Source organism: Giraffa tippelskirchi, chromosome 1 (genome assembly GCF_054371585.1).
Source record: "Giraffa tippelskirchi isolate mGirTip1 chromosome 1, T2T-mGirTip1v1.2.pri, whole genome shotgun sequence".
In the NCBI taxonomy this organism is placed as follows: Eukaryota; Metazoa; Chordata; class Mammalia; order Artiodactyla; family Giraffidae; genus Giraffa; species Giraffa tippelskirchi.
Genome location: NC_137275.1, coordinates 24697592 through 24718056, shown reverse-complemented (window position 1 = coordinate 24718056; position 20465 = coordinate 24697592). Strand labels below are relative to the sequence as shown.

Sequence of the window (20465 nt, the reverse complement as noted above, 5' to 3'; positions counted from 1 at the left end):
GGTTTTATTACTTTTAATATTAAATGTTGATTCTATGAAATCCCATGTTTTACAAAATGAATCAGGAGCAAGATTGTAAATGTCACACACAAAAAAATACTTTGCAGAAAGACACTTCATTTACCTTGGTTTTTATTTAAGTATTCTCTCTCTGTATACATATATGTTTTAATAATGGAGTGAAAGAAAAGCCAAGATTTCACCTTCTATTCTTTATTTATAAATAAAGTTGTAAAAGGAAGCCCCAATAAAAATTGCATAAATTACTCTTAAGAATCAAACATCGTTTACCATTTACTTTCATTTTGTACACCTTTTGTTTTCACTAAAATACTATCATTACATTAAAATGAGATTTTACTTTATTTTGTCTTTGAGCCCTACAGGTGAAGTTACCACTGAAAAGCAAATAACACTTGTCATGTGTTGTTGTGCATTAAACATCATATAGACTTCTTTGCATATTATATCTGCTTCTTTATTATATTAACTTTTCATTAACTATAGGTACAAACACCAAAATTAAATTGATATCAAGACATCAGTATCCAACAGAATTCACATCACGTACTTTTAAACAGAAAAAATTTTAGCAACATATCCCTTGGAAATAATTCTAAGTTGTTCCAACTTAATAGCTGGGGCTTCTGGCTAAAAGATACAGTTATCTTGCACTATGTAAATTTTTAATAGAAAGTTTTGATGTCAAATTTTATATAACATTATCACAAAATTCCATTGTTAACCTGAAATCTGAACAACATTCCACTTTGAGTGCTTATTACTTGCCAGACACCAAGTATTTCTTTTCATTTAAAGAATGGATAACAAAGAGCCTTGGAGTAGATAACAATTACAATATAGAAGAAAGCCTGCCACCTGTTGTACTGAATCAAACAAGGAGAAATTTGTTTGGAGAGTCCTATTTCAAGATGAGAGGCCAGTTATAAATTTTACTTGGCATTTTCTTCTAATGAACAAAATAAAGCCCTTGTGCTACCACCTTGACACTTACTTAAATGTTTACCAAAAAGCTCTGCAAACTTGGCTGCAGAGCAGAATTGCCCAGAGGTTTTTTTAAAAATGTCAATGTCTGTGTCTCGCTCCCAGGGATTCTGCTTTAATTGGAACAAGGTGGGGTTAGTCCATCAACTATTTTACTACTTGCTAACTAGCCATGAGTACCGTGTTTTTAACTGTCTACGGTTTATCAAGTGAAAGACTGTTGTGATTGGTCGGGTCTTTGTGGGGAACTGAATTCCGCATAGCAGCGCTTACTGTGCAGAAAGGTTGCGGTCGCTCTGTTTGCCTTAATCCATTTTCCTCTCACTTCCTTACTCTTTCTCTCAGAAAAGGCTAGTACAGCCTTGGCTGCAGCAGTGGCTGCTCATCACTGAGAATACCAAAGAAAGGACTGAGCTGCCTCCTGGATATTTTTTCCAGGGAAGGTTAATTTACTGTGCTTTTTTTCATTTTTCTCTACATACTGGAAAAACTTTTTTTTTTCTTCAAGAAACAGATTGAACTTATTGCTGAAAAACATAGACAAATAAGTTCAGGCACAGCTTATCTGTTTGGAACAAGTTAGAAACTTCTGAAGCTAGCAGAAGCATAGTGAGTGCTTTCTTTCTTTTAAAGCTACTTCTGGGAAGATGGGAGGCTATTGTAATGGTAAATTTCACTCAGAGAGGAAGAAAGGGTTGATAATCAATCAAAATTGATATATGCAGTTGAGTTTTTGCAATTTTCTTACTATATTGTAAGACAACTTTAAGTTTATCTGTATAATCTGCTGGTAAAATTTTGGCGTGGGTGTGTGTGAAATAGAGGCAGTCTGGAGAGTGACAGCGAAAGAAGTTTGTTTCTTTTTTTTTTTTTTTTAAGCGGAGTGGAGAGATAGACACCCCTCCCGGGCTTTAGTGAGAACCGGGAATTCCAGGAGGAGAGTTGCATTCAGAAACGTTGAAGTGAAAAATCCTCCTGGCTCAGCATCTTGGAGTTAAGCTCACAAGAACCTTTTACATCGGAAAGAATTAGTTTCTGAAAACGTCTTTTTTGGCCAGCGTGGATTGCGAAGGATGGCATAATGCTAAACACTATTCTCTTGAAAAGTGCTTCAGGCGTTTAATATTTAACTCAAGGCATCATGTGTTTGCCATGATGAGGACTACGGAGAACTTCGATGAGACCAGTGCCACACTAACCCCTAACAGGACCTCCAGGGGACAGTACATTTATCTGGAAGCGTTCCTGCAGGGAGGAGCTCCCTGGGGTTTTACTTTGAAAGGTGGTTTGGAGCACGGAGAACCATTAATCATCTCTAAGGTATGTTGCTTTTTCCAATATTTTTTTCCTTAATCAAACTGCTTTTTCAACTTTTGTCAGATCTCTCAAAAACACAGATAATGCTGAAGATTGTCTGACAGTTGCTTAATTTGCTGTTTCATACCCTTCTGATTATATCTGGAAATATATTGCATAGCTTGGTGTTTGAAAGAAAAATGTGTCTGGCGCCTTTATTCTGTGAAATTCCAGGGGAAAATGTGCTTGTCTAATGGATAATCTCTTTTTGTGAATGAAATAGTGTTAAACCAGCTGCCACATGATCTTTTCAGTTGTGAATCAGATTAAAGATTAACTCCGTAGTTAAGGTGGTGGCATGGTATATATTTGTATATGTGCATCTTTATTTAACATGTAACACAGCAAACTCCAGGAGACAGTGAAGGACAGGGAAGCCTGGCATGCTGCAGTCCATAGAGTCACAGAGTCGGATACAACTGAGCAACTGGACAACAACAACAAATTTAACATATGGCTAGAGATATATCTGCTCTTTCTCCTTTCAACTAAAAGTGTCATATCTAGCATTCCAAAAGATTTTAGAATTTGTTTGAAATTCTGGATAATTGATTGCATAAAGATTATTTATTCTTATTGCACACTTAGAATTATAGAATAAATCAGCTTCCAGTATAATTCAAGGGTAAAACGGCATTTCTGCCTCTTCTATTTATCTATGATTTAAGCCCATTTTTAAACTTTAGTCATCCTGTAACATGCCTCAATTCTTCATTTATGTTTGGTGTGGCAAGGTATACCCATTGAATGAATCCTTTTAATGCATTAAGTTTAGTGATTCTGCTTTTCTCTAAAACTACAGAGATTAAGAATGATTACAGAGGATGCTTTATAGAATTTTGTTGGTTTCCTTCAATTAAAACATAAATTAAAAAAGAAAGATAACAGAAATTTATTTTACAATTTCATAATGTTAACAGTCTAAAACAACAGAATATAAGTGCCTTACATATCAAAGCATTACTGAAGAAATATTTCTAATTGAGGGGAAATATTTTTTTAGTTTAAGGGTAGGAAAGAGATAAATATGCATTTTGCCTGAACTCTGTTACCTATTAAGGTTTGTTTTCCGATCTCACCAAAATAGGTGTTTTGAGAGAGACTAAAATAATTTTTGCTTCCCTAGTTCCTCAGCGGTAAAGAACCTGGAGCCGTGGGTTCAATCCCTAGGTCAGGAAAAGGAGAAGAAAACGGCAACCCACTCCAGTATTCTTGCCTGGGAAATGCCATGGACAGAGGAGCCTGGCAGGCTGCAGTCCATGGGGTCACAGAAGAGTCAGACACAACTAATCAACTAAACAACAGCAACAAAACAATTCTGGGTGAGCCAGTGGAATTGGCTTCCAGCAGTCAGCTGAGAGTATGCAAAATAGCACTGTAAGCTGTGTGACTTTTCCTTGTCTTTCCTGAGAAAACAAAAGATAGGTGTACATATATATGTGTATCAGGAAGGCTTACAGCTATAAGTAACTGAGAACCTGACTGATAGTGATCTAAGTAAATTGGGATTAGTTTTTTTCATCTTATAAGAAGTCTGGAGTTAGGTTGTCCAGACAGGGAGAAGCTCAATAATGTCATCAAGAACTTCACTTAGCTCTCCACTCTGTCTTCTTCAGTGTTGGCTTTTATCATTAAAGTTGCAGGATGGAAGCCACACTTCCAGCATTGCATCTTCATTCTGGGCAGACTTGTGGCTTTTTGTTTGGAAAGGTTCACCCTCCCTATCAAACTTGTGTTTACATCTCACTGATCAGAACTGTGCCACTTACCTGTCCTTAGACCAATTACTAGCCAAGGGGAATGAAACTACTATTACTAGTTTAGACCAATCAGAATTTCCCTCCTGGGTTCTGCAGTGGAAACCTACTCTTCCTGACGTCAAAGAATCTCCACCCACTGGTTGAACAAATTGAGGTTCTGTTTTCAGGAAGAGGGAGGTAACAGGTGCTGGGTAGATGGCTGAGAATGTCTGCCGCAGACATAAATGTCATCTCTGCATTTTAAAACTCTGATTTACACTCAATTTTCCTGATCTTTAATGATAAGATATTACGTATGGGGCTGCGCTGGTGGTCCAGTGGCTCAAACTCAGCACTCACAATGCAGGGGGCCCAGGCTCGATCCCCAGGATACTAGATCCCACATGCCTCAACGAAGTTTGAAGATCCTGTGTGTTATGACCTGGCTCAGCCAAACAAACAAACAAATAAATAAGTTTTAAAGAAAGCGGAAATAAAGGTCAAGCTGATAAAAGCTGACTTGAACCTTAAAAAAGAAAAGATATTATGTATCTGTTCCCTAGAATATGGTTTGCTGTTAGATCTAATCCTACCACTAATGAGCCACTTTGGTATGGCTTCATTTTATCTGCAGAATGGGAATAAACAATTATCTCCCTTATCATTACGTGTGGAGATTAAATGGGATGCAAGCACTTAGAACAGTTAGCACAGGGGCTCATACACAGGAAAATCTCAAAAAAAAATCTTAGCAAGATTATGACTCTTGCTTTTCATTATTGTAAGAGACATTGTGTTAGGATACAAATTTGTCTGCTGTATAAAGATCCAAAATAACAATAGCTTAAGGAATATGGAAATTGATGTCTCTTTCACATGACAATGTGAGCTTAAGCTAAACTGAAAGATGGTCCTTTCCACTGTCTTACTTCCACCCCTGGGGTGATGTCCCGTCTGCTGGTCTAAGGTGACTTGCCACAGCATCTGCTTTCCAGTCAGTAAGAAGTGGAAAAAAGAGTAAAGAGAAGACAGTCTCCTTCCTTTTCAGGGGTATAGTCTGGTGCAATCCACTCTGTCCAGCATGGTAGCCAAGAGCCACATGTGGCTATTTCCAGTTTAGTTAAAAGGAACTAAAATGAAATGGGGCTTCCTAGGTGGCCCAGTGGTAAAGGATCTGCCTGCAAATGCAGGAGACACAGGAGATGTGGGTTAGATTGCTGGGTCATGAAGAATCTTTGGAGAAATAAATGGCAACCCACTCCAGTATTCTTAACTGGGAAATCCCATAGACAGAAGAGTCTGGCCGGCTGCAGTCTATGGGGTAGCAAAGAATCGGACATGACTGAACACACACACCTAAAAGGAAATGCAATTTTAAATTCTGTTTCTCATATACACTAGCCAGATTTCAAGTGCCACATTGCTTCAGAGCTCTTTAATCTCTCTCTCTTTATCCTGTCTGTCTGGTAAACTCATATTCATCCAAGCTTCATTTTTCCCTCTCTCTCAAGTTTTCCTGACTTCATTAAGCTGGATTAGATGGTCTCTCATCTATATTCCTGTACCATACATTTATTACAACAAAGCATACTTTTAAAAAATTTATGTTGACTGTCTTCTCAGAAGTTTAAAAGCCTGTGGAAAGCCTGGGACTTTTTTTTTTTTCCATCTCTACCACATCTAACTCAGAGACTGGGTACATAAATATTTGTTGAGTAAATGAAAAGGCTATGCCTTATTCATCTTGCATTTCTAAGACGTGCCTGGCACAGAGTAGGTATTCAATAACTTTTACTGAATAACTAATCAAGACAAAACCGAGCAGGGGGCAGTGTGAGCAGGGAGGCAGAGTTCCGTGAGGTGAGGATACTGGGCAGGTCTCTGGAGATGGAATGTGTGTCAGTTTCCCATTGTTGTCCAGTCGCTCAGTCGTGTCCGATTCTTTGTGACCCTGTACACTGTAGCTCGCCAGGCTCCTTTGTCCCTGGAATTCTCCAGGCAAGAATACTGGGGTGGGTTGCCATGCCCTCCTCCAGGGGATCTTCCCAATACAGGGGTCGAACTTGAGTCTCCTGCATTGGTAGGCAGATTCTTTACCACTGCACCACCAGGGAAATCAAGGGAAGGGATAGTACACATTAAGTCTTCGATATGAAAGGCACGTACACTTTTACAAAACAGTTATAAGCGGCACAGTATGACAACATAATGAATGAAGTATCATTTTTCTTTAGGTACAAATGAGATGGAAGGATGAATGGGGGAAGAGGAGCTACAAAAGGGTGGCAATAAAAGAAATCATTTCCAAATCGCTTTCTTTGGGATTTAGTGTCCTTGAAAAGGAAAGGTGGAGTTGAGGAAAGAGCCTCTGTAATTTGTGAACTTCAAAAAGAAAGGGTAGCTTTAAAAAAAAAAAAAAAAGGATTGTATGTAGAAGCTCAAGTAATTCAATAGTTCAGGAAGTTGGCAGCATGATTTTATTATGACTCACGCAGTATTGTGGCTGAGAAGAACAGTTCCACCTGCTGTGGGGATGCACCTGCCCTAGGATTCATCAATCAAGTAACAACTAGACAACAACAAACAACCACCAGTAACAATCACCAGTAAATGCCCACACTTAAACTGAGTACCCACTAGGTGCCAAGGTCTATTTCAAGAGATCCACATATGTTAACTCATTTAATTTTCACAACTCCACGAGGAAGGTGATATTATGAAGCTAGTTTTATACATGAGCACTGAGACACAGAATTTGAGCAGCTTTCTGAAGCTCTCATGACCGGTAGGAAGTGCCAGAGTTGGAATTTGAATCCAGACATCCTGATTCTCCAGGGTCCTCTGCTATTCAGTCACCATGGATACCAAATATTAATATTTGGCTCTGTCTAGATTCTAGAGCTATGATTTGGGTAAAATATGGGATTAATCTCTTTATTGTATATGTTTTTAAATTTACTAGAGGAAAACAAACTTAAAAAATCTTAGTCCTAGAGCTTCCCTGGTGGCTCAGTGTTAAAGAATCCACTTGCCAATGCAGAGACACAGATTCCATCCCTGATCTGGGAAGGTCCCTCATGCCATGGAGCTACTAATCCTGTGTGCCACAACTATTGAGCCTGTGCTCTAGAGCCAATACGTCACAATTACTGAAGCCCATGTGCTTTGCAACAAGAGAAGCCACTGAAATGAGTAGCCTCCACTCACCACAACTAGAGAAAAGTCCACATGGCAATGAAGACCCAGTATAGCCAAAAATAGATAAATAAAATTTTATATATAATGTTAGTCATATAAAAGTCCCCTAAAAATAGGTATGAGCTTCCCTGGTGGCTCAGCTGTTAAAGAATCCACCTGCAATGCAGGAAACCCTGATTCGATCCTGGGTCAGGAAGTTCCCTTGGAGAAGGGATAGGCTACCCACTCCAGTATTCTTGGGCTTCCCTGGTGGCTCAGATGGTAAAGAATTCGCCCGCAATGCGGGAGACCTAGGTTCAATTCCTGGGTTGGGAAGATCCCCTGGAGGAGGGCATACCAACCCACTCCAATGTTCTTGCCTGGAGAATCCCCATGGACAGAGGAGCCTGGCAGGCTGCAGTCCATGGGGTCACAAAGAGTCAGTCTCGACTGAGTAACTAAGCACAAAATAGGTGTAGGAACTCCTGTAAGTAGTTTCAGACCCCTAAAAGGAGGGGTCACTTGACATTTCTTAGAAAGCATCATTGGGTGTCTTCACCTAGAGATATCTTTCTTTGCGCGCTGCTCCTGCTGCTGACAAGTGCTCAGTAGTTTCTGACTCTTTGCAACCCCATGGACTGTACTACAAAGGATTAAAACCTCCACACGTACTTCACGTGCTTGCATGGCCTAAGATTGTCTAAGAAGACAAAAACATATATCCCAACCAAAAAGAAGTATGAGCAGGCCAGTTCAACCTTGGGGAAGAAAAGGAGGGGAAAGGAAGCTTATTTTAGTTATGTGGGGAAATCCTAAAGGAAACACACCCTGACTTCAATGGATCCTTGGGTCCTCTGGAGGACTCGTGACTGAAACTGATTGTGTGTGTGCTAAGTCACTTCAGTCGTGTCTGACTCTGTGTGACCCTATAGACTGTAGCCTGCCGGGCTCCTCTGTCCATTGGGCTCTCTAGGCAAGAATACTGGAGTGGGTTGCCATGCTCTGCTTTAGGGGTTCTTCCCAACCCAGCGATTGAAACTGCTCTCTCACATCTCCTACATTGGCAGGCAGGTTCTTTACCACTAGCACCACCTCGGGAGCCCCTGAAACAGATTAACCCGAAGGCAACTAGACTATCCTTTGGCAAACACAGAAAAGCTGTCACCAGCAGAGAGCTCCTTGAAGCAGTCAAGCAGAGATCCTCTCAGAAGAGCTTGTGGATAAATGAAGTGTTTCTGAATGGCCCTGTTGTTGGAAATGATTGCACTTGTTCAAAAAAATTAGACACCTCAAAGGGCTGGGCTGGAGGACAGAGTATCTAAGAAGCTACCGCAGTCAGGAGTCTGGTGCTAAACACCTGTTATCCGGGTCCTCTGTTTTTAGCCTCTGATGTCACTTGTAGAAAACAAATAAAGGAAAGGCATTTTTTTTTGGTGTGTGTTAATAAAATCCTGGGCCTCGGGATTGAAGGTCAGCCATTATCTCTTATGTCACTGGTATGAGGAGCACACATTCCTGATTCCTACCCCTGAGAGGTATCTTTGCTCTGACTGGACTCTCTTATGTGCCAGCCACAGCTAGACCTTCAAAAAATGCCCCTGTTACTCTATCAGGCCAGCAGCCCTCATGAGCGACAGAACTAGTGGATCCCATCAACATAAGCCCATTGCCAACCATCTTTACTATAAGTGTATCCCTTGTTCAGAGGGGATGTTATGTAGGATCCTATTGAGGGGATCAAACACTTGTATGCCCCCAAATATCAATGCTGACTGAAGGCTTATGGTTAGGAATATGTGGCAGTTCCAGACCAGAGGGAACAGCTGCCCCTTCCAAAGTAAAAAGGTCCAATGTCATCAACTTGCCACCAAGTAGGTAGTTGGTTTCTATGAGGAATGTTGAAACAAGTAACTTCAGCATTTGTCTCTGTTGCTGGCCAGTTGAATGGTTGGCAGCATTGATAGCTAAATCAGCCTTGGTGAGGGTGGGATCCATGCTACTGGGTCCATATGCAACCTCCCTACCTGCCTCCTGTGTTCGCGAGCTCATTGTGCCAATGTCAGGGTGGACTATGACACAGACTTCCTGATATCAACTGGCTGTTGGTTCCATCTTCCACACCATTACCCCTCCCTCTCTGAAACTGCTTCTACCACCTATACTACTATCATTCTCTTCCTCTCAATCTAAGTCACAGCCTTCCCCTACCAAGGCTTGGCTTACTATCCCAACCCCATCTTTCCATTCTTGATGTATAAGGGAGTGTGCTAGGTGACATCGGAGGTTAACCTCAAACACATGTCCCCTGGCTTCCTGGTGTCTGACACTACTCAGATATTAAAATGGATTCTTTCATTGGATTTTTCTAGCCTCAGTGATATGAGCTCATCCCTGAATCCTCTTCATAATTCCTGCTCTGAAGACAATCATCTGAAACACCCTAATCAACCTGCCATTTTAAGATAAAATAAACTGCTTCACTGAGAAGACTTGGAAATAGAAACAGTCCCTAGGCTGGGAAATGATTCATTGGGAACATACTTAAATTGTCTGGAGGAACATGTTGAGATTTCCTCATTGCTGGTTTTTCTATATCCATCTGTCCACACTGAACACTCTACCACCTTCTAGTTTCCTTAGTGATCCTCATTTTCAACACACCAACATCAGCCAGACAATCTCTCTTGGACCATTTCTTTTGCATTAAAATAAGAATTATCTTATGAGTTTATGAGCCCTGGTTTCTGAATTCAGTGTGAAATTGGCTTCTAGGCAGTTCCCCCAGGACCTTGGGCTGGTTGATTTATTTCATTCCAAAGTCACCTTTTCCATCTTTTTCTAAGAACCAAGCTTGATTAGCTTGTTATTGACCTTTTAAAATAGCCAGTGTTTTCTGAGTTTCCTTCCCTACTGTTCTTGCTCTTTCCTTTAACACCCTTGACTCTTCATAATAGAGTAGCCTCATCTCTCTGTTGTCTTTAAACCAGTTTGTCTGGTCTCGCATTGTTGCATCCCCTTCTGTCCTGAATTTGTATCAAGTCTTCCTCTTGTGCCCCCAGCACCTTTATTCATGCCATCTTCTAGTACAGTTAGCTGTTTGCATTTGGCCAATAAATTGTAATCACTTTAAAGCCAAAAGAGTTTTACTCAGGCTGTACATCTTGTTTCTTCTAGTAAAATACTTCCCATTTCACATGCAACAATTGTTCAGTAAATGTTGAATGGCCTATAGGATGTTAGAGCTATAAAGAATCTCAGCAATCATCTTATTCAACTTCCTCATTATACAGAGAGAAAACTGAGACACAGTAAAGTTAATCTATTTGCCAAGATGGTTTCTGCCATAGCAAACAAACTGTCTGTGTATTTCTGGTTAGGCTGCTAACTTCTGGAAGCTAAGGACATTTCTTTCCTATTCTTTCCTCCCTCCTTTTCTTCCTTCTTTCTTTCTCTTATCCACAGTGTTTAAACTATGCATGCTGCTGCTGCTGCTAAGTCGCTTTAGCTGTGTCCGACTCTGTGCGACCCCATAGACGGCAGCCTACCAGGCTCCGCTGTCCCTGGGATTCTCCAGGCAAGAACACTGGAGTGGGTTGCCGTTTCCCTCTCCAATGCGTGAAAGTGAAAAGTGAAAGTGAAGTCGCTCAGTCGTGTCCGACTCTCAGCGACCCCATGGACTGCAGCCTACCAGGCTCCTCCGTACATGGTATTTTCCAGGCAAGAGTACTGGAGTGGGGTGCCATTGCCTTCTCTGCATAGCAATGATGAAAATGAAAATGTATTAATGAAGATGACAAATGAATATTAAAAAGGATCTTCTTTAAAGTCTTTGTTAGAAAGATGTCAAGGGCAATGTGCAAACATGTTACTAGAAAATGCTGCTTTAAAGTATAAGATAAATTGGTTGAATTTGACTTTCAATTTAATGATGTCTTGCACATATGTAATGCTTGGTTCAATGTCTGTTGAATTGAATTGACTGGGAGAAAAGGAGGAAATTTGTATCTTTGATTTAACCATTTATAAACTATCTAAACTGCTTAAAGTGTTATGTGTTGCTAGACAAAGACCAAATTTGTGATCCTATCAATGTTGTTGGAAATAACTTCTCTTCAAGTAGTACGCTGAGGTGATGTGCCAGATGGCCCTTTGCATCTGTGAGAACTCTGCTTTCCTTTAAACTATAGCTTCCCAAGGCACTGCCTCCTATGCTAGGAACACAATTTAAGAAATACTTGTCTGTCTCAGTAAATCCACAATATGATTAGAAACACATAATGAGAGACTTTCCACCAATCTTTGAAAAAGCAAAACCCCAAAGGACATTCTGGATCTTAACTAACCCACAGACAGATTTTTCCACTTCTCTCTTGAGGTACTTCCAAACATCGAACATCTTGATCTAAATAACTGCAGAGTCACTGTTCTCCCACCCCGTTCGTCCCACCCACCTCTTCTGCTCTGACATCCTGGGCCCTTATCAACAAAATGAAGTGAGGCAAAGACTCTCTGCTCAATCTGAGCACTGTTTCTCCCCCTCTCCTAATGACTATCCCTGCAAAAGAGAACTTGCGTATCTCCATCTGTAGAATGGAAGTGACAGTTCCTTCCTGCCTTCAGAGGAGGCTTTTCTAACTTCACAGACTAATGTGAAGAACTCTCTGTCCTGGGCATCTGAGCCTGAATTTCCTCTTAGGTCATGTAATTTTTTTTCATTCCTCAGCCATCCATGCATCTATTCATTATATCCTTCTCGAATTTGAACTGCATTTTATCTTAGAGATTTATGAGATCTAACTAAAGTCTTTATTCTTAAATGCCGTTTGATATATCTATATTGCTTTAGGGTTGTAACGTCTATGTTATCTTTTTTCTTTTTATTTTAATCAGGCTGTCTAGTATAGCACAATACACATCCCAGACACTATAGGCCTTGGAGTGAAAATAAACAAATTTCATTTCTACCATAGTCTTAACTGGCTGTGTCACTGTGGCAAGTAACATAGCTTTCCTAAACCTGTGTCCTCATCTTTAAAGATGGAAATTCTCACCTAATGGAATTATTATAAGTATTCAAAGGATTAAACTATATGATAGTGCTTTGAAATGAAAAAACACATCCAAAGTTTAGTTATGATGTGATATTATGAACTGGTAGGAGAGTAGTAGATATCAAAGTTAGCAACTCACATAACAAAGATGATACTTGACTGACTTTCTGTATCATGGCCTAAATGGATAATTGTTGATAGTTGCTACCTGAACAGATAATTCCCTGCCCCTGTGGAGCTTATAGTCTAGTAGAAATAGACTAGTGGGAAACATGCTTATACATGATAATTTCAGAGTTGGTAATTTCAGGTTTTCTTATTACAAAAAAAAAAAAGATGAGTCCCAGAATGGTAGTATCCATTGAGTAGAGAGGTATGGGGGCAAGGTTTACTTTAAATAGGGTAATTAGAGAAGAGTTTTCTGATAAGATGACTTCTGAGTTAAGACCTGGTGGATGAAATACAAGAAATCAGATGTAAAAGAGGTTTATAAGTTAGGTTGAGGAAGGAAAGTCTTGGAATGTTTCAGAAATGTGAAGAAAGGCATTTGGGGAGTAGAGTAGGTGTCTTATTCTGTTTGGACTATTATAACAGAATGTCATAGACTGGGTGATTTACAAACAGAAATTTATTTCTCATAGTTCTGGAGATTGGGAAGTCCAAGATCAAGGCACTGGCAGATTCAGTATCTGGAGAGGGCCCACTACCTTGTCCATAGACAGCATCCTCTCACTGTGTCCTCATATAGTAGAAAGGGCAAGGGAACTCCCTGAGGTCTCTTTTATGATGGCACAAATTCCTGAGGGCTCTACCCTCATGACCTAATCACCACCCAAAGGACCCACCTCTAAATACCATCACATTGGGGGTATAGGTTTCAACATATGAATTTTGAAAGGGATACAGTTTTAGTATATAGTAGTAGGCAAGAGAGGAGAAGGCAATGGCACCCCACTCCAGTACTCTTGCCTGGAAAATCCCATGGACAAAGGAGCCTGGCAGGCTGCAGCCCATGGGGTCGCGAAGAGTCGGACATGACTGAGCGACTTCACTTTCACTTTTCACTTTTATGCATTGGGGAAGGACATGGCAACCCACTTCAGTGTTCTTGCCTGGAGAATCCCAGGGACGGGGGAGTCTGGTGGGCTGCCGTCTGTGGGGTCGCACAGAGTCAGACACGACTGAAGCAACTTAGCAGCAGCAGCAGCAGGTGATTTTTTGTGCCAACTCCTTTTTTCCCTTTCATTTATTTATTTTTGGCTGCACTGGGTCTTGGTTGCTTTGCACAGGCTTTCTCTAGTTGTGGCAAGCAGGGGCTACTCTTTGTTGTGTTGCTTCAGCTTCTCATTGTGGTAGCTTCTCCTGTTGTGGAGCACAGGCTCTAGATGAGAGGAGAGAGATGCAAGCAGAGGTCAGACTGATGGAGGGCACAAGCCAAGGAGTGCAGGCGTCCTTGAGAAAATGGAAAAAAGCAAGGAAGCAACTCTCCTCTGGAGCTTCTAAAAAGAACACAACTCTGCTGAAATCTTATTTTAGTCCAGTAAAACCCATTTGAGCTCGGACCTCCTGTGCTGTTAGATGATACGTTTCTGTTGTTTGAAGCCACCGGTTCCAGGGTACTTTGTTACAAGCAGCAATAAGAAACTAATACAATATTTCATCTAGCCCACTGTTCTTTTCAGAAACATAGAAGATAAAAAGGTAACACTGAAAGGGAGAGTGAGGGAAAAGAGGCCGCAAAGCGTGAAAATTGTTGGAGGAAAGATAACAGTTTGACCCTAGGCAGGTCAATGAAAATACCTACATTTGACTCATGATCAGTTTTGAGCTGCAAACTGGGAGAGTGCCGATTTTCTGGGAGGTTTTAAGTTCATGCCACTGCAACTTGGTAAAGAGACCTGGTTATAAGCTCAGCAGCACAACAGATGGTCTTTCATGGAGGAGTGTCCACCAAGTGGCCTTAACCCTCACCTGTTCTTGGCTCCTGGAAACCTGGTTTAGACAGATCCTAAACTCTAAAGATCTCAACATTTTAAGAAGATCTGAAAACACAAGCTAGTTAAGTGAAATAAGCATTCTTCAGGTTAGTTGCACTAAGTGCCTAGCACCTTGGGTATTGAATTACATCCTGAGTTACACATTTGCTGGAAGGTAAGAAGAAAGATTGAACTTCTACAACTAATGGACTTGCTCTTTTCCTTTGAGAAGTTAAATTTTTTATGAAGGAAGTTGCATGGGTATAATTTAAGCTTTTATCATCTTGTGTGCCATCCTCTGAGAAGTTAACATTTTTCAGGGTTTCATGGAAATTGGGAAATGAGCTATTGGAATTCAGACCTGGGATCTTACTAGATACTTGAAAGAAATATATATGTTGAGTGTTGAGATAAAACCTTAAAAGAGTAGGAGAGTGAGTGAAGTTTAAGGAATGAGAAAGCAGAAAATACCTGACACTTCCTTCTTACTCCTTGATTTTTTTTTTCATATTTTCACTTTGGAGTAATTACTGATGAGCAGCAGGTCAGAAAAAGGCAACCATTGATCTTAGTATAAGCAGCAGTCACGTTAAAAGGGTTAGCCTCGATCTTCAAAACGCATTCACAGTTCCATAGTGGTGGTCTTGGCTCAAAACTAACAAGTGTTTGTTCTCTCTTGAAAGAATTGCTATCACAGCTTCCCCTATATGTGAAAGTCAATGAATTAGACATTTGGGAAGAAACTATTCATATGGGCCAAGATACACTGCAGATTTCAAAACTCAAGCACTATCAAATGTTCCAGCCGCCTTTCATTTCTGTGAGAGAAAAGCAAAGCAAAGGAGGGAGGCCTATGAAAAAAGGAAATGGATATATAATAACAATATTTCTATTTACTTGGTTCCCGCTGTGGGTCAGGCTCTATGTTAGGTTCTGTCATTTATTGCTGATAATAGAAGGAGATTTGTTTTTACATGTGAGAAAAATTTTCCACAGATGATGGTGCTAGGATTAAAGCCAAGTTATTATCATGTATTCACTAATACGGTATTTATTGAGTGCCTAAAATGTGACACGATCAAGGAAACCACAGCAAACACGGTCCCTGCACCCCAAGAGGGACTGTGTTCTCTGGTTACTTTCGTGTCACTTGCAGCTGGCCCAGGTGCCACCACTCACATTCCCTCAGCCTTTCACTGCCCCCGCACAAAGGCTGGACTTCCCTCTGTTGAAGCTACATTGAGGCTCAGATGGTAAAGAATCTGCCTGCCATGTGGGAGACATGGTTCAATCCCTGGGTCGGGAAGATCCCCTGGAGAAGGAAATGGCCACCACTTCAGTATTCTTGTCTGGAGAATTCCATGGACAGAGGAGCCTGGCGGGCTACAGTCCATGGGGTTGCAATGAGTTGGACACGACTGAGCGACTAACACTTTCCTGCTGCCAGCATCTTGACTTCTTTGCCTGTGGGCTTTCTTTTGCCTCCTCCTTTGGTTAATGACTCTGGGAGCAACTCTCAACCCATGACTGAGTGAAGATGAACAGCTCAGCTTTTTCATCCCTTGAATGAGGGAAGAGGGAGGTGATGTTTTCCACTAGCTCCTGGAGTTGCCCACGGTGATGGCTGGCTTGAAAATGGGACTGCTTTCCTTCTCTTACCTCTTTTGCCCACTTTCGCTCTGAGCTTTCTTTACTTCCCAGAGAAACTCTTTGCTTTTGAATTCTTTTGTTTTTTATTTTATTTTTTATTTATTTTTATTTCTTGGTCATGCTGCATGGCATGTGGGATCTTAGTTCCCCGACCAGGGATCAAACCTGTGCCCCCTGCATTGGAGGAGTCTTAACCACTGGACCACCAGGGAAGTCCCTCATCTGAATTCTTGTCTCAGAGTCTGCTACAGGGGAAACCTAAACTAAAATAACCATTGTTTAGGAAATGCTTACTAATGTGAAAGCCAGAACTTAAAACCTAATGTAAATCTCTTTCCACTCTGCTCTGGAATTCAAGCAGGAGGAATCTCGTACTTTCTTAGACCTAATACTTTCTTGGGTGCTAAGGAAAGGAGAAATTCATTCCTAGACGTGATGTTTTGCAAGTCTCCCTTTCATCTTCTGCCCACTCCCCCATGGGCCTGCCTGTCTCATTTTCCTCCATTGAATGGGTTGGTGAGCCTCACTGTTTTCATCCTGGCTTCTATTTTCTGTATCAATCAAGCTGCAAGAGACTTTCCCCTCCCCTCTGAGAGGAGGATGCAGTCTGTCTTTTGTTCCATAGGTCCTTTGATTCTTCAGGTTCTATAGGTGAGTGGTTAAAGAAAATGTGGTTCCTTGAGCAGAACAGACAGAGAAAATTAGATCTGATTTTTGTCTCTGAGCATAGTTTCTTTTCTAGAATGTTGGTTATGTTGCTTCTTTTCTTTCTCAATTCATTCTATACACACAGCACAAGAAGCAAGGTGAACAACATACTATTTTTCAGTCCAGAATATTTGACAGTATAATCTGTCAGTGGTATGAAGTTTGGCACCTAAGCAAGCAATAAAATATAATTTCCAACCCACCCCAACCCCAAAATAACAGAATAACTTTTCAACACTGAAATGTAGTTTCCTGGTGTAACTTGTACCACTGCCAACTTCACTACCAGAAGCTGCTTTTCTTTTGGAGCTGTTTCTCCACCATATGAATATTCTTTGACTCCCTAGGTTGTCCATTCCCAATTTCCTTGTTTTTTGCTTGAGTTCACTGAAGACTGACAAACAGTAGCTTCATGTGACAGCCATTAATCTGCCTTAAACCTCAACTTACTCTTGAATGGATAGAATAATGAATGCATTTTATATCATATAATTGATGTTGTCAGCTATATGAAATTGGCAGCTCAAGATCAACTAAATATGCTTCCAGTCTTCTCTCCTCTGTGTTCCTATTTGAATATAATAATGCAAAAGGCGTTGTTACTGCCTTCAGCTAAAGTACTTTTATAGTAGTCTGAACTCTGAGTAAGAGAGCAATAAATACATCATCTATTAAAAAAAAGAGAGAGAGAGAGAAGGTAAGGAAGATAAGTATTTCCTTCTTTGTAGTAGTGGAAATTAACAAGCATTTTAAAAAGTTGTGTTTGTGTGTGTGTGCATGTGCGTGTGTGCACACAGGGAGGGGCTTTTCATCATAATGAAGGAGGTCTTGGCAAGTCAGTGTTCATTTTCACCCCATGGCATTGATTGCTGAGCACATGCATGCCCACTCTAGCTCCAGGGAGCCTGTGGAATAGAAAATAGATTCAGAAAGTAGTACAGGAGAAAATCAATTCCCAACCTTCCATCTCTCACACAAGGGAAAAGATGCACTCTTCTTAGAATTCCCTTGGTTTGTCCTGTTTATGCTGTCATTTCATAGAGGTTAAAAATACACCTTTTCATTTATTGCTGGTAGGAATGTAAAATGGTTCAGTCACTTTGGAAAAACAGATGGCAGGTTCTTAAAATGTTAAACGTGGAGTTACTGTATCACCCGACAATCAGATGTCTAAGTATTGGGTTGGCCAAAAAGTTCGTTTGAATTTTCCCCTAAGCTGTAATGGAAAAACCCAAACTTCTTGGCCAACCCAGTATATACCCAGGAGAAATGAAAACATATGTCAATACAAAGACATACTCAGGGACTTCCCATTCTACAACTGAAAGATTCCACATGTTGCAACTAAGACCTGGCACACAAATAAATAAAAATAAAATATATTTTTGAAAAAAGACATACTCAGATGTTCATAGCTGCATTGTTTGCAATAGCTGTTAAGTGGAAAAAATCCAAATGCCCATGAACTGGATAAACAAAACGTGATATACCTATATGATAAAATACTATTTAGCAATAAAAAAGGACTGAATATTGATACATGTTACAACTGGATTAACCTCAAAAACATTAGGCTCAGTTAAAGAAGCCAGGCACAATAAAACACATATTATATAATTCCATTTATGTGAGACGTCCAGAAGAGGGAGATCTATAGAGACAGAAAGGAGATTAATGATTGCCTAAGCCTAGGGATGGGAATGGAGAGTAATTATAAATGGCATAAAGTTTCTTTTTGAGGTGATTAAATGTTCTGAAAGTAGATGGCAATGATGGGTGTACAGCTTTGCGTTAAAAATCATTGAATTGTAAAGGAAAAAAACCTCACTTCTATTCTGGTTATAGAAAGGAAAAGAAATAAAAAAGGAGAAAGAATAAAGAAGAATCACAAAATAGATATTACCATGTTGAACACTCAGTATTGATTTGATTAACAAATTTAAAGTAGTAGAGGAAGATGACCAAATGAAGCTTTAACTAAAACACTGCAGTGCCTGAATTATTTAGGGAGTCAGGACAATCTAAAAAGTTGTTCTTGAGACAGCTTAGGAAATAAGACCTAACCTGGCATGTTCAGAGAACCTAGGCCGTGGATTCCAGGATCTCCTCCAAAGAAAGATTGCCCTTCCTTGTAGTCAGATATCAGGATCTTAAATCTAATTCATTGGTTCATCACGGAAAATGAAAATATATGTTTATAAAAAGACTTGCACAGGAATGTTTGTAGCAGTTGTATTCGTAATAGCTCCAAACTAGAAGCAATCTAAACATGTGACAATAGGAAATGGGTAAAGAAATATGGCACACCCACACAATGGAATTCACTCAACCATAAAAAGCAATAAACTACGGGTATGTGCAACAACATAAACCAACTGCGGAAACATGCTGAACGAAAGAAGGCCGAGCACAGGGGAGTGCATACTGAATTATTCCATGTTCAGGAATATCTAGAACAGGCAAAACTAAATGGTTGGGGACTGACTGAAGCACAAAGCATCTCTCTGGGTGATTGAAACATTTGTATCTTAATAGAAGTATGGGTTATCTGTAGGTATTTGCCAAAACTCATTGAATTGGATCCTGAAGATCTGTGCATTTTATATCATATAAATTATACCTTAGAGTGAGATACTTTGAAGTATGAGGCAGGAAAAAATTGACTAGGCAATGACACCATGGAACAAAATAGAAAATTTAGAAATGGATTCACTACATAAAAAAAGAATTAGTATATGATGAAAGAGAAACTTTAAATCAGCAGGAGCAAGAAGGGAGGGAAGGATTATTTAATAATAATATTGTGACCAGGAAAGATAAAAACTGGCTCCACTTCATTTGTAACACCAAAATAAAACCTGGTGAATTAAAAATTCACATGCAAAATAATGAAATAAGTTTCTCCACATCCTTGCCAAGACTTGCTACTTTTTTTCTTCTCCATCTCTCCTCCTTCTCCTTTTAAAAAACAGCTCACCTAACTGGTATGAAGTGGTGTCTCATTGTGGGTGTGATTGCCTTCCTTAATGATTTGTGATGTTGAATATCTTTTCATGAGCTTGTTAGCCATCTATATACCTTCTTTGGAGAAATGTCTGTTCAACTTCTTTGCCCATTTTTAAATTAGGTTGTTTTGCTGTTGTTCTTCTATAGTTCTTTATGGACTATACAGTTCATGGAATTCTCCAGGCCAGAATACTGAAGTAGGTAGCCTTTCCCCTCTCGAGGGGATCTTCCCAACCCAGGGATCGAACCCAGGTCTCCCACATTGCAGGAGGATTCTTTACCAGCTGAGCCACCAGGGAAGCCCAAGAATACTGGAGTGGGTAGCCTTTCCCTTCTCCAGGGAATTTTCCCAACCCAGGAATTGAACCAGGGTCTCCTGCGTTGCAGGTGGATTCTTTACTAGCTGAGCTACCAGGGAAGCCCTTATATAGTCTGAATACTAATCCCTTATCAGCTGTATGATTTGCAAATATTTTCTCCCATTCTGTGGATTGCCTTTTCACTTGGTTGATAGTGTCCTTTGATGAACAAAACTTTTTAATTTTGATGAAGCACACAATTTTTTCTTTTGTTTCCTACACTTCAGGTGTTCTATCTAAGAATTCACGACCAAAGTTAATGTCATGAGGCTTTTCCTTTGTATCCTCTTTTAAGAGTTTTATAGTTTTAGCTCTTGTATTTATTTGATTCATTTTGAGTTAACTTTTGTGTGTAGTGTAAAGGCCCAACTTCATTCTTTCGCACGTGAATATTCAGTTTTTCCAATACTATATCTTGAAAAGACTGTCTTTTTGAAT

The 20465-nt window shown here is 40.1% G+C and overlaps 1 protein-coding gene across 1 annotated transcript in view; it reads left to right on the top strand.

Annotated features, from left to right (window-relative positions):
• Positions 1 to 2157: 2157 nt before the first annotated feature.
• SHROOM3 (shroom family member 3) overlaps positions 2158 to 20465 on the top strand; it is a 322301-nt gene continuing 303993 nt past the window's right edge. The window contains exon 1 of the mRNA XM_081584633.1: positions 2158 to 2325. Coding sequence (XP_081440759.1) covers positions 2158 to 2325 — 168 coding nt within the window. The remainder of the gene's footprint in view (positions 2326 to 20465) is intronic.